The 11,952-nt window shown below is 46.1% G+C and overlaps 2 protein-coding genes across 2 annotated transcripts in view; both read right to left on the bottom strand.

Moving 5' to 3' along the window:
• T265_08128 (hypothetical protein) overlaps positions 1 to 4,709 on the bottom strand; it is a gene marked incomplete at both ends in the record, with an annotated part of 22,855 nt that extends 18,146 nt beyond the window's left edge. Inside the window, one exon of the mRNA XM_009173841.1 lies at positions 4,453 to 4,709. Coding sequence (XP_009172105.1) covers positions 4,453 to 4,532 — 80 coding nt within the window. The remainder of the gene's footprint in view (positions 1 to 4,452) is intronic.
• A 925-nt stretch (positions 4,710 to 5,634) lies between these two features.
• Positions 5,635 to 11,952, bottom strand: part of T265_08127 (hypothetical protein) — a gene marked incomplete at both ends in the record, with an annotated part of 34,300 nt that continues 27,982 nt past the window's right edge. Inside the window, 3 exons of the mRNA XM_009173840.1 lie at positions 5,635 to 5,981; positions 9,904 to 10,321; positions 10,873 to 11,205. Coding sequence (XP_009172104.1) covers positions 5,684 to 5,981; positions 9,904 to 10,321; positions 10,873 to 11,205 — 1,049 coding nt within the window. The remainder of the gene's footprint in view (positions 5,982 to 9,903; positions 10,322 to 10,872; positions 11,206 to 11,952) is intronic.

The following is an 11,952-nucleotide window of genomic DNA, read 5'->3' as shown; positions in this document are numbered from 1 at the left end:
GGATTGGCAACAATACAGTCACGTGGTAACTCGGCTCATCTAAGACCGCTTTCCATATGCTCGCCAGTTCCACACCCTCGATTCTATTCACGCTGTGATGTTTAGTAATGTCCATCGCCTCGGCTATCAGCCGCTGTGGTGTGAATCGCAGTCCCCGCCTTAAAACTTCCACATTCTACAGATCCATTCTATGTCCCGTGTCTAGGGCATGTACCGCCATCGCTGAGCTCTGGATCAGCATTTGGCATTCTTCCGCATTCCTTGTCGGTTTGTTTATCCTTCTTTTATGCTCATCAGTTCTAATGTGCAATTCCCTGACAGCTTGTCCTATGTAAACCTTAGTGCAATCGTTGCAGTTACCTTTATGCACACAGTCCCTAGTCCTTTCAACCGGCACAGGATCTTTCAACTGCACCAAAACTGAGCGTAGCGTTTTTCCCCTCTGAAAGCTACTCGAATGTTGGCTGAGTTCCTCTTCGAATAACCTCCGATGTTCCTGCTTTTTATGGAATGACTGCTGTGCCAATCCATTACTTACTGGGTCTAGATACTGGAGCCAATATCTTTCTTAGTTGACGCTTAATCAAACCCACTGGGTATCCTATTTCTTGAAGTTTGTTGGCAACCTCGATTTGAGCTGCCGTTCGGTCGATCTCTTCTGTGCACAGCGCTCTGAATCGACGCAACATCAATGAGACACTACTGGCGACACTACGGCTGACGAATAGCTTAAGACGGTTCCTGTGTCTGTTGGTTTCTGCTAGATAGTAGTTTTCAATTTCCAACCAATTTAATGTGTTAAACAGTCCAGAAAGGGTAAAGTGCCCGAGGTGGACTCCATTTCCGTGCAAAACTTGATGTGTGGATTTAAACTATTGAGGTAGTCGTGGAAGCTGTTCACATTATCTCGTTTGATCACAAAAAAAATCTACCGATTGTTACTAAACTTTTCCGAAAACGACGACTACTCAATCGGTTCTAAGCATTTTTCATCTGATTGAATAAGCCCAATCATATCTTGTTTTAGGCTGCGTACTAATATGTTGGCATTTATTCGGGAATATCCATGTTCTGAAAGCCACACGGAGATTGGATGAAGATAGCACGTTTATCCACCCAGAATATCTGAGGTAACCAATTTTTTCAGACCGGTTAGCAAGTTCTATTTTCGCTGAAAGACGTACACGGAAGATATGTCCATCAGCGCGTTAGTGGTGTGCGATTTTTTTCCCAACCCGCTGATTGATGAATATGTTCGTCTACCTATGTCCGCTAGATCATGTGAGTCGACTGTGGCACATCCAGCGATGAACGTTGTTTACGCAGCTGAAGGATGTGCGAAACCGGCTGCACACTGTATCGAGTAGTCAATCGAGCCCTCATAAATGAGTGGGTAGGTAACACCTACTCGCTTGAACACACCCGTTATTGTGCGCTTTGACGCCGGCTGACCTACATCAGACAAAAAGGCTGGTCACTATTGCTCTGTGCAAAGGGGTGGTTCGCAAGTTCCTGCGGTGGGGAGAAAGGGCCTAAAATATACCTGATCTGTTACTCGGTTTCGATGTTCCACTGAAGGTCGCCTGCGATCCTGTCGCACTAGACACTGCACTCAAAGCTTACGGACCAGGCGAAAAGCAAGGCGTGTGTACTATAACCTGCAATCGGCATTTTAAAGTCGAGACCAGATAACAAAGCAATACCAAGTGAAGCAGAAAAACAAGGCACCGCGCCTAAAAACCGGTACAGTCAAGCCCGTATGCTGCTGAAACCGAACGACAGTTACCGAGTTTGCACGTCACATCTGCCACAGTTAATGAGACAGTCGCTACGCGTGTTCCAGTGAACGAAAGGGAAGCCAAAAACGGTGGCACAAGACCTCAAAGACAATAGATGATTGTTAAAGCCCAAGTAATTCAACTCAGCAGCGCAGACGGTCAACTAGACCAGGTACCTGAGCTCAGCTCGTACAGTAGCCCAGAGACTCGATTAGTGAAACTTCCACTTCCGGTAAAGTACTTCGGGTCGTAACTGTTGGGCGATCTGCTCAATGTATCTAACCTCAGATGAAAGAAATGTCCAGCTGCACCGCAAGAAAACACAGTAATCTGGTTTGAATGGGTCAGTCAATGTGTTTTAGGAGAATGCTTCGGTAAACTCCAATGTCCTTAGTTCGAAAGTACAGGTCAGCTGGCGCAGGCCCTCACTGAAGTATTGGACTAAAGTAAACGGTCGGATACATGTTCGCATTGTCGTGGGCTCGTGCAACTCACTTTAATGTGTATGCTAGTACTTTCGGCGAATTTCTTAGATCATTCAGCATACACTTCATTGTGTGCACGTCGATCGAGAAAGCGATAGGTCAGCCAGGGGTAAACCGATTTTCTTACCCAATGGACAATTAGACCGTTCGAATACTCACACTTAGCTTGGTTAATTCGTACTTCTCCCCTGAGCATGGATGATTGAATCTGTGACCAGAGGACTTGGACTAATCTAATGGCGGCCTAAGTGTGCTAGGGGACAATCGAGTGCGGTTATATGAAGCCGTCAGAGGAAAAGATACGTAAGAGTGGTACGTATGAACGGTGCTACATTATTATTTGGTGTAATAGTGTTTCCGGGAACTACCGAGCATCAGGGTCGCGAAGATATCGTCACAAAACACCTCCTCATTGCGACGCGACGGCGTGAACGATGATGTGAAAAATTGTGTGCGGGCTGACAGGTATCAAGTAGCCCCGCCATTATGGTGGCATGGATCCTCAACTGATATCCAGGTCTCCCATAAAAGACCAGATGGACCCAGGGGCGTGACTGCACAATAATTGTTATCCCGCCATAAAGTGCTTTTAAATGTTACACAAGCAAGATATGGACGGGAACCGAACGATCGGCGCTGACAGCTGGAATCGTTCGAGTTGCACTTGGAAATGCAAGGCAGAAAAAAGCGCGCTCGAACGGACACCAGAATCTTGGGAGTACACGAACGACGTCAACCCAAGAACCGTTGATAGTTTTGACAGTTTTCCTACACTCCACTGCATTGCAGCATGTACTTGGCTGATCAAAGGCGCATCATCGAACAAAAGCAATAGGGCACTGTGGGCTTCCACTGTGCACTTCCACGTCGTTCAGTATTTATCCCACTCAAGTTGCTAATCGGGCTTGATAGCTAGATAGCAGGGATCTTCTTCAGGTAATCCCCCCCCAAAAAAAAACCCCCCACCACCCAAAAAAGATTAGGAAAAAGAGGATATGAAATCTGTACTTTTAGTTTTTATTGAAGAACGTGAAATTGGGACATGTCCTTATTAATTTGCATGAAAAGGTCCGTTTTGCGGTACCTTTGCCTCCAAACGAACTCACAAGTTACTGTCCACTAAGGATCGGTGTGCGCCGCATTGGCCTCTATTCTGCATCCTGTAGGCGTGGCAAAGAGATTCTATTGTTTGTGTGTGAGCTTCGGTCGTTGGATCCACAAAGCTTTCGGTATGATTAACCGTTTCATGAGTATGATTCATATTAATCATCGTTCAATTCCTTGGTATGATGCCCACATATCGGGGATGATGATTGAGCCGGGAGCGATGCAGGCCTGGATTGTGTCCATCAAAGTGGCCGCAGTTCGATCTGGCACTGCATACATGAACACCTCTTTGGTTTCCCGGCCGATCCCTCCGAAGATCCACTGCCAGGGAAAGACTCGCTCTGCGTGGATTTTACGGCGAGATATTAGCGTTTCGTCGATCCACGCAGGGCGAGTCCTTCCCCAGCAGTGGATTTTCGAAGGGATCTGCCGGGAAAATAAAGAGGTGTTCATGTATGCAGTGCCAGATCGAACTGCGGCCACTTTGATGGACACAATCCAGGCCTGCATCGCCCCCGGCTTAATCGTCATTTCCGATATGTGGACATCATACCAAGGAACTGAAGCGATGATTGACATGGATTATGCTCATGAAACGGTTAATCATACAGAAAACTTTGTGAATCCAACGACTGAAGCTCACACACAAACAATAGAATCTCTTTGCCACGCCTACAGGATGCAGAATAGAGGTCAATGCGGCGCACACCGATCTTTAGTGGACAGCTACTTGTGTGAGTTCGTTTGGAGGCAAAGGTACCGAAAAATGGACATTTTCATGCAAATTAATAAGGATATATCCCAGTCTCACCTTATTCAATAAAAACTAAAAGCACAGATTTCACATCCTCTTTTTTCTAATCTTTTTGGGTGGCGGGTGTCAACTTTTTGCGGGGCTTATCTGGAAAAGATCCTATTTTCGGTTACCAGGTCAGTATCTTCCGAAATAATCCAGAGTTGACCGAAAACTGTTTTCAAAACACTGATATCACGGACCCAGGTTCACATGCAAACCCATCTGCATAGTATTTTGGAAAATTTCAAAACACAGGCAAACAGGAGAAGGACTGCTATCAACTCACATTGGAAATTCCAGTTTGTTAGCTGCTAGTTCCCATGACTTGAAAATGTTGGAGGCAAGCGGAAAACCGCCACGCTGCATCTTTTACCAAAAGAGAAAACTGAAAAAGGTAAAAATACATGAAATGCGGGAGACAATATATAGATCAGGAAAGTCACATGAAGCATCCAGCGAAACGACAGGTTCAGATAACCGCCCACATAAATTCTTGATTCACTACTGGGCAATCCTCGGCAGGAGCACATAAGTCATGCCTAGTCATTCCCTTTTGAACCACACAAACGGTGTGCGATGCTCCGATCGGGGATAGAGAATAAGGAAGGACAGTCATGCAATTGGATGCGACGGCCCAACCGGTTTACTGGTTTACTCTAATTGTCTGACTGGGTGTTGGCTGTGGTGACTGCCACGTGACTAAGATATGTCTCTCAGAGTCACTAGCCATGTGAATATCTTGATATGTGGTCGCTTTGTGGGGAGACGACGTAGTTTATTGGTGGAAGCATCTATCCATAATGGGTTGACCGTTTCTGAGTCTTCTTCGCCCCACACGTGGCTGGTTGCCCAAAGTAGACAGTCTTTCAACATGTGAAGAACATTCCTCAGCAGCAAGACCTACTCGGTGTGATAATTTATCCTTCCTTGCTCACAAATGCGTTTGAAGTAGGTCAGCATTACTGATTCGACCTTTTTTTTAACCTGATTCGGGATTGCTTCGGAGATAGCGACGGTGAAAAAGTCCCTGAGCATAGTTTGCACGAATCAGCCAGGTTTACGACCTACAAAACAGCATGAATTGCATTTTGGCAGCATGTACATCACAGACAAACTAATTCCACATCAGGACCATGGGAATCCAGGAGCGACGAACGCCGGTCTCATCCTCCCGACTCAAGGGGCGATTCTGTCAGCCGCTGAGACTCAGGAACCTGCCCAGAGTGGTGGATTTACCCACCACACCGATCGGATTATCTACAAACAAGAGGCTGGGGCTTCAGTTCATACGGGATTGCTTAGGTTAGCATTTCTCTCCCCAGAGGGCTAATACCCAGAGGATCCCAACAACCGATCAGTTGTACCGAAGATGAAAACAGGGCTGCATCCAACACTAAGTCGGAATACCCTGTCTAATTGGTCGCTAGCACGACCGAACGTATGCTAAAGCTAGAATTGAAAAATGAAAATATGAAGGAGGAAATCTATTGGTAGAGTATGGTTTGTACAAAATTAAGCTACGATTGTGCTGTACAGCGATTTCTCAGTCTAGAGGGGGAGGTGTTGTAGGACTCTGCAAGATCTAGTAGTACCGGGATTATGCTCGATCGAACAGTGCTTCGGTCCACGGAAGACAAAGAAAGACGGTGAGCTAGTCCATGCTGTTCCGCGTCATGCATGAGTTGTTTGCGGCTTTTTTGGTACAGCGGGTCGTAATGATGTCTGAGCAGACTGGCCACGAGGCTTGACAAGTCCCCACGCTCTATGGCTTGTCGCCATTCGGCCAACCGTTTGGAGGAATGGTAGCTGGATAATCTGGGGAAGAGAGGGAGAGGAGTTACAGCAGATCGGATAAGATAACGGCGTGCGCATAAGAATGAGTACAATGCCCCTCCCCACAAATGTGCACCACACAGAACGCTGAGTGACATTTACCAGTAGAACGTATGTACAAGTGGGTTGCACTTTCCCAAAGTCGTTTTATTTATTCAGCTGCCCCACTGGAGCACTTTTTTGATGTTGTCACGCCAGACAACCTGTGCATTTAGATTACGGGCCTTGGGACAGACCACGAATCCCAGATCCGTCGTGTTATCCGTGTTATTATGCCGTTTCATGATGATGATACTGACCATCTAATCACACTACATTTAAGGCCATATCGTGGTTACGTAACAGAACTATTTGGTGGGCATCTACTTTAATTGTTAAGCGCAAAAGCCATATTACTCCATCCTGTATGCGTTATGCTAAAAATTGGCTAGCCTAAAAATTGGCTGAATAAACGGAAAGCGATGAGAACTAACAAGGAGCGTTTTTGACAAGTGATTACAATATTCCGAAAATTCCCATCTATAATAAAAACACAGATGGGTTGACGAACATGTTTTCGGCAAGGTCTTTTCAAGTCATACAATTGCAAAGGTTAAGAGAGCGGTATCTAACATATTTGAATGAGTATGGTGTAAATGGACAGGGGATCGAGTGAGATGACATTGGCTACCTATCAAAGAACCATTAGTTCAGGTCGCCAATAGGATGACTTGAGCTAGTCAGCTCTACTGAACAGAAGACTTTCCACCAGTCTGAACAAAGTTTTCCCGGCCGCAAAACTCCGAACTTGGTTCACCAGCAATCGTTTGTGCCCCTTTAATCTCAAGGATAGAGTGCCTGTCCACGCCCAAAATATGTTAGTTTACTCATTCTGTTGCTGCTGTGCAGCGGAATACATCGGACGCACGACTAGGAAACTCGGCCAAAGAATGAAGGAACACAACCCACCCTAGCTAGCTTCTGGAACTAGGAGGACGATAACCAGCTCCGTAGTACAACATTTAGCTGACACTGCACACAACGTGATACCCAGCCAAAGTTTCCGCGTTGTTTACAAGGCGCCGGCTAACCAACCCAGATCAGTACAGCAGCGCACAATTGCAGTGGCTGAAGCTATCGCCATACGACATCGCGACCCGATCCTTTGTCGGCAAAAACGCTTTGTTCGTGTGTTGTACTTACCATGGTCCAACTCACCTCCCCCCACACATGCATCGTGTGCTGAACACACAACTACAACACCCCCCGAGCTGACTAGCTCAAGTCATCCTATTGGCGACCTGAACTAATGGTTCTTTGATAGGTAGCCAATGTCATCTCACTCGATCCCCTGTCCATTTACACCATACTCATTCAAATATGTTAGATACCGCTCTCTTAACCTTTGCAATTGTATGACTTGAAAATACCTTGCCGAAAACATGTTCGTCAACCCATCTGATTACGATATACACATCTAGGGAAAGTGGAACCTATCGTATTGTGGGCACGAGTTGATAGTTTCTGCTGTTCGCCCGGACTCATGCTTCATGTTTCTTTCGCTGTGGTAACAGCTACACGTACTTTCTGATTGTCCGTGGACTGCGTGCCGTAATTTGTGTGTGGCTGGATGCCGAGTTGGGTGACGTTCGTAGTGTTGTTGCTTTGTAAACTGTGTTCGGTTTGTAGTGAGTTTGCGGTAGGTGTATGTGCACGTGGTTTGTTTCGACTCATACCAGACGGTACAGATTGTCAAAAGTCAAATAGGCCACGATTGCGTGGCGTGATTTGTGCGTGTAGGACAAAAAACGAGTTCCGCGGTCTAGTGAGTGACTGTGCTTGAACCGTCTCGTCGGGTATACCAAGGGTTAACGTCGTATATGCATTTTTTTTCTGGCGAAAAGCGCAGCTTGTGTGAGTGCTGCGCTAGATACCTGTTGCCATCTTGTCAAGACGGCTTCCATGTGCTTTTAAATCATGGACCACGGCCTTTGTAGCCCAGGCTATTGTGTCCTTCCTCACCATGTCACCTAAGTAAAGCTTTTAACTAAATACTGAGGCACTTGACACCATTTGCCAAGAGATACAGGGCTACTTACCACTTATTTGCAACCGACAATGCAATAAGCATTCGTGCATGGATTTGAGCCGTCGCCTAGCTGTGTGTAATACGCGTAGCCGCGTTACAGTAGCCCCGCCGCTTGCTTGTCCGGCCAGACAACCTGTACTTTTACTCCATAGGCCGCTGGCGCACACCAACATAAGTTTAACGTTAGCCACGACCGATGGTTCTAAACGAGGTTCCTCACATGGCTAAAGTCAGTAAGACATCGAATATCAGTCTAGCCTACCTTGGCGGTTGGCTCGACGTTTTTACGGTGAGGTATGCTAGGAACGGGAATCTCTAGCAAGTACCGAGTTTGGGAAGATCGACTGATGTTTCAGCGCTTCCCAAGTATTTTTCTTGAAGTAAGTTTTTGATTGACGTTAAGCCACAGATGGGTGTAAATGCCGTTAGGCCATGCGAACCATTCTCACAGGAAAACCAGCGGTTACCCAACTTATACACATTTTTGTTAGGCGTTCTCATTGAAGTGCTGGCCTTCAGAAGCGCTTAGTTTGAAACAGGTGGAGAACTGGATGGCATAAATAATCTCAACAATGGTAATGGGTATTTGGGCAATTATGCTCAGCCCATCAAGGAAGAACATGTGAAGGGACACACCGGTGGTGCAAAGAGTAGATTCCAAATTTAACGTGCGACTGGCTTATTATCGTCATTTCCGAACGACGAGCTACTGGGAAACGTTGACGGTTTATCTGATGCAAACCGCTACAGCTTGAAATCGCCATAAACTCGGACTCACTCGTTTAAACATGGAAATTGTGTAAAATGACCGATTTTGAGCGTCAAAAACACTCAAATCAAACATTTGGACGAAGATATTAGCTTGATGGATCGTTAATCGTTAGCGAGATGCGTGGGTTTGCTATTACTAGATTTGGCACATTCCTACCGGCGGAAGAATATATTTGCAGCAGGCTGTCCGGAGACAGAACATTAGTCCGTGTGGTATGGACCATTTGGAAAACTGAAAATGGAAGCAACCATTGTTGGACGGGCCAAGGGTTCCTCTCGGTTCGGCTTACAATAAGCTGTTCCTACAGTCGGACAAAGTGGTACCCAAGAAGGATGATTTCCCTAATAAAACGCACACGGATAGCTCCCCGTGAATAATCGATGCTCGCAGGTGCCACTGTATGCGAATTATATCTAAGTTCCATGTTTTAAGCACAGCTTCGATTCTGCTTGATAGGAATAGATGTGGTACCATCGAAAGAGAAATGTAATCGACAGGAAGCAGTCCATTGGTGATTGCATGTTCGATTTCGTCACACGAATTAAAAAAAGACAGCCTATCGTGAGTGAACGAACCTTTGTTACCATAGAAAAATGCGTGATCACCGAAGGAAAGTTTCTTCGCCTTAGAGGCCTAAAATTCCATTCTTCTTCGTCTTACAATCGATGAGTTGCTGTGGACTAATTACAGGAGGAACGGAAAGCTGTTTTGGTGGTAGGAGTGGTCGCTTTTCGATTTGGATTGAAGTATGCACCATCGAAGGAAATCACTCGCTTGAACAGGTGTCCTGTCTTCACACGAATATTATCATTGCTTACACGATGGGATACTGTGAATCATACTCTTGCAAGTCGTAGTGAAAATCCTACGGAAAGTGGGAAAAGGCTAAGGACCCGTGAAATAACCTTCTAAACAAGGGGACGAAAACGGTGATTTTCGTAAGTGTTGGATTCAGTAAATTAGCGCTGCTATCCACCTTAAAATTAGTGTCAAGTTTTAGCATCTGTTAGGGTTACAAATAGCCAGGGAGTGTAGGGAGTCGAACAAGCAAACTAGAGGCCTACTTCATAAGAACTTGGTCCAGCCTTGTGAGATCTGTTGCGGATTCCGAATAACACTCGATTATCCAGGCTATGCGGGCGTCCTCGGGAACATCAAGCCACACTCGGTGTGTACCGACATCAGGGTTGGTGGACCTCAGTCGTTGCCATAATCCATCGGAGAGACGACAAAGTGGTCCAACCGATCGAGACTCGCACTCCAGCCAAACCGGAGAGAATGCTGTTGATGTACATTGCTGTGTCATAAACCAATTGTGCAATCGTGTTTCGAACTGACACTGTGAAATGAGGGACCGCGTGGAGGAGTTTGTGGTTTCCAAGGTCCCAAAAATGGAACCTTTGTGCTCAGCTAATTCTTCCAAATCTAGCACAGTCTCGTTCACTCTGGACAGTTCGGAAAGAACCAATGACTTTCCGGACCCTGTAAAAGAGAACAGAACTTGCAGCTGGAAGGAAAGTGCCGAAAATCCGAAACAATATAGATTCACCAATTATTTCTTCAAAGAGATTCTATTTGAAGAAGCCAGATCTATCTCATCCTTTGGGGCTTCGTCCAAAGGATTTGGTCTTTGTCTATATGAGTCAACCGACTCAGGTAGTCTCTGGATAGGGTGACCTAAGTAGACTGTCTCATGGCACAGCTTACAAAACGATGATATAAAGTTTTTTGGCAGACGAATTCAGTACCAGCGCCATTGATCACTTGGTCATGCTTCGATGGATAGACATCAGCCTAGACAATCAATAAAGCACCGTGTCACAGGTTTTCAAATTGTTTGGCAATGATAGAGCTCAAAGTACTGATGAATTAATTCATCCAAACCATCGATGCTCCGACCTATGGGGAACACTAGGTACCAACCAAATGCCGATTGCTGTGGCGATTTGAAATGACAAACGAACAGTGTTCTTATCCTGGAACCGAGTGAGCCACGACGGTGCGGTTACCAGTCAAGAATAACACCAACCTACCTGTAAGACCGGCAATTATCCAAAACTGACCGGGCATTCGCCAACGGGGCCAGGCATCGAGCTGACGTAGCAATAGACGACGCCATGAGTGAAACCCACCGAGAAGCAAACCAATCCGACCGGGCCAACCAATTTCGCTTAAAAGTGTGGCCACCGAATTGGATCTCTGTCCACCACGCAGGCAATAGACCAGGACACTTGGAGCAGAATGCATTTCGCTCTTCTGTTTCCCAAGAGCCACAACGGTCTCGTCGAAGGCCATCTGGTTCAAAATTTTGCTGAGGTTGGCGCATATGAGGGATGCCCCGATGAATCGGGATTGTAAGATGTTACCTGTGGATAAGGTGGAGTTGAGGTAGAGATGGTGAGCAATAAACTTTTGATTTACCAAGGACAGGGACCAAGCGGGACTACAAGGCATGGTAGAGGAGTGAATATATGATTTTTCTTCAACTGATGAGAAAACGGCTAGGTTTTCACGGAATTTATGATATTCGTTCATAAGTTGATAACAGGATCAACCTATGCGTCCAATTCTATCGAGATCGCTCACGTGGAGTAAACATCACTCGGGATATCATTCACAACAGTTCATCCTCGGACCGCGGGCGACCTATATGTACCAATAGTCCAAAATTACGGCCAGCGAGCTACGAAGATCTCTTATCATACTTCGGCGTACCTTGTGAATACGTTTCCGCAAACTGGTTACTATTCGCTGAGATTACTGATGCGCGGAAATAAGCAGACCAGAGCCTGTTCGCTCGTTCAAAACAAGCCATCGTATAATCGAGAATAAGCGTGGGATTCCCGCAAGTACAGCCTCGGCAACTTCAGGTGCAACTGATTAGAATACAGATGCAGCGAATCCACGAATAGATGAGTCGCACGCAATGTTAATCCAGTTTTTCAGATCTGACGGGCTGTTTTGTTGTATGGATGTGACACTTGGCCTGTTCGAGCAGCGGACCTGAGACGTCTTCAGGTGTTCGATGACCGTTGTCTCAGAACCATAGCTCGTGTGGGTTGGTGTCAGCGAATCCGTAACGAGGCAGTTAGAAAGCGTGTTTTCGGTTGTGT

The sequence above is a fragment of the Opisthorchis viverrini genome (genome assembly GCF_000715545.1).
Source record: "Opisthorchis viverrini unplaced genomic scaffold opera_v5_203, whole genome shotgun sequence".
NCBI lineage: Eukaryota > Metazoa > Platyhelminthes > Trematoda > Opisthorchiida > Opisthorchiidae > Opisthorchis > Opisthorchis viverrini.
This window is presented reverse-complemented; position numbering and strand designations above follow the sequence as displayed.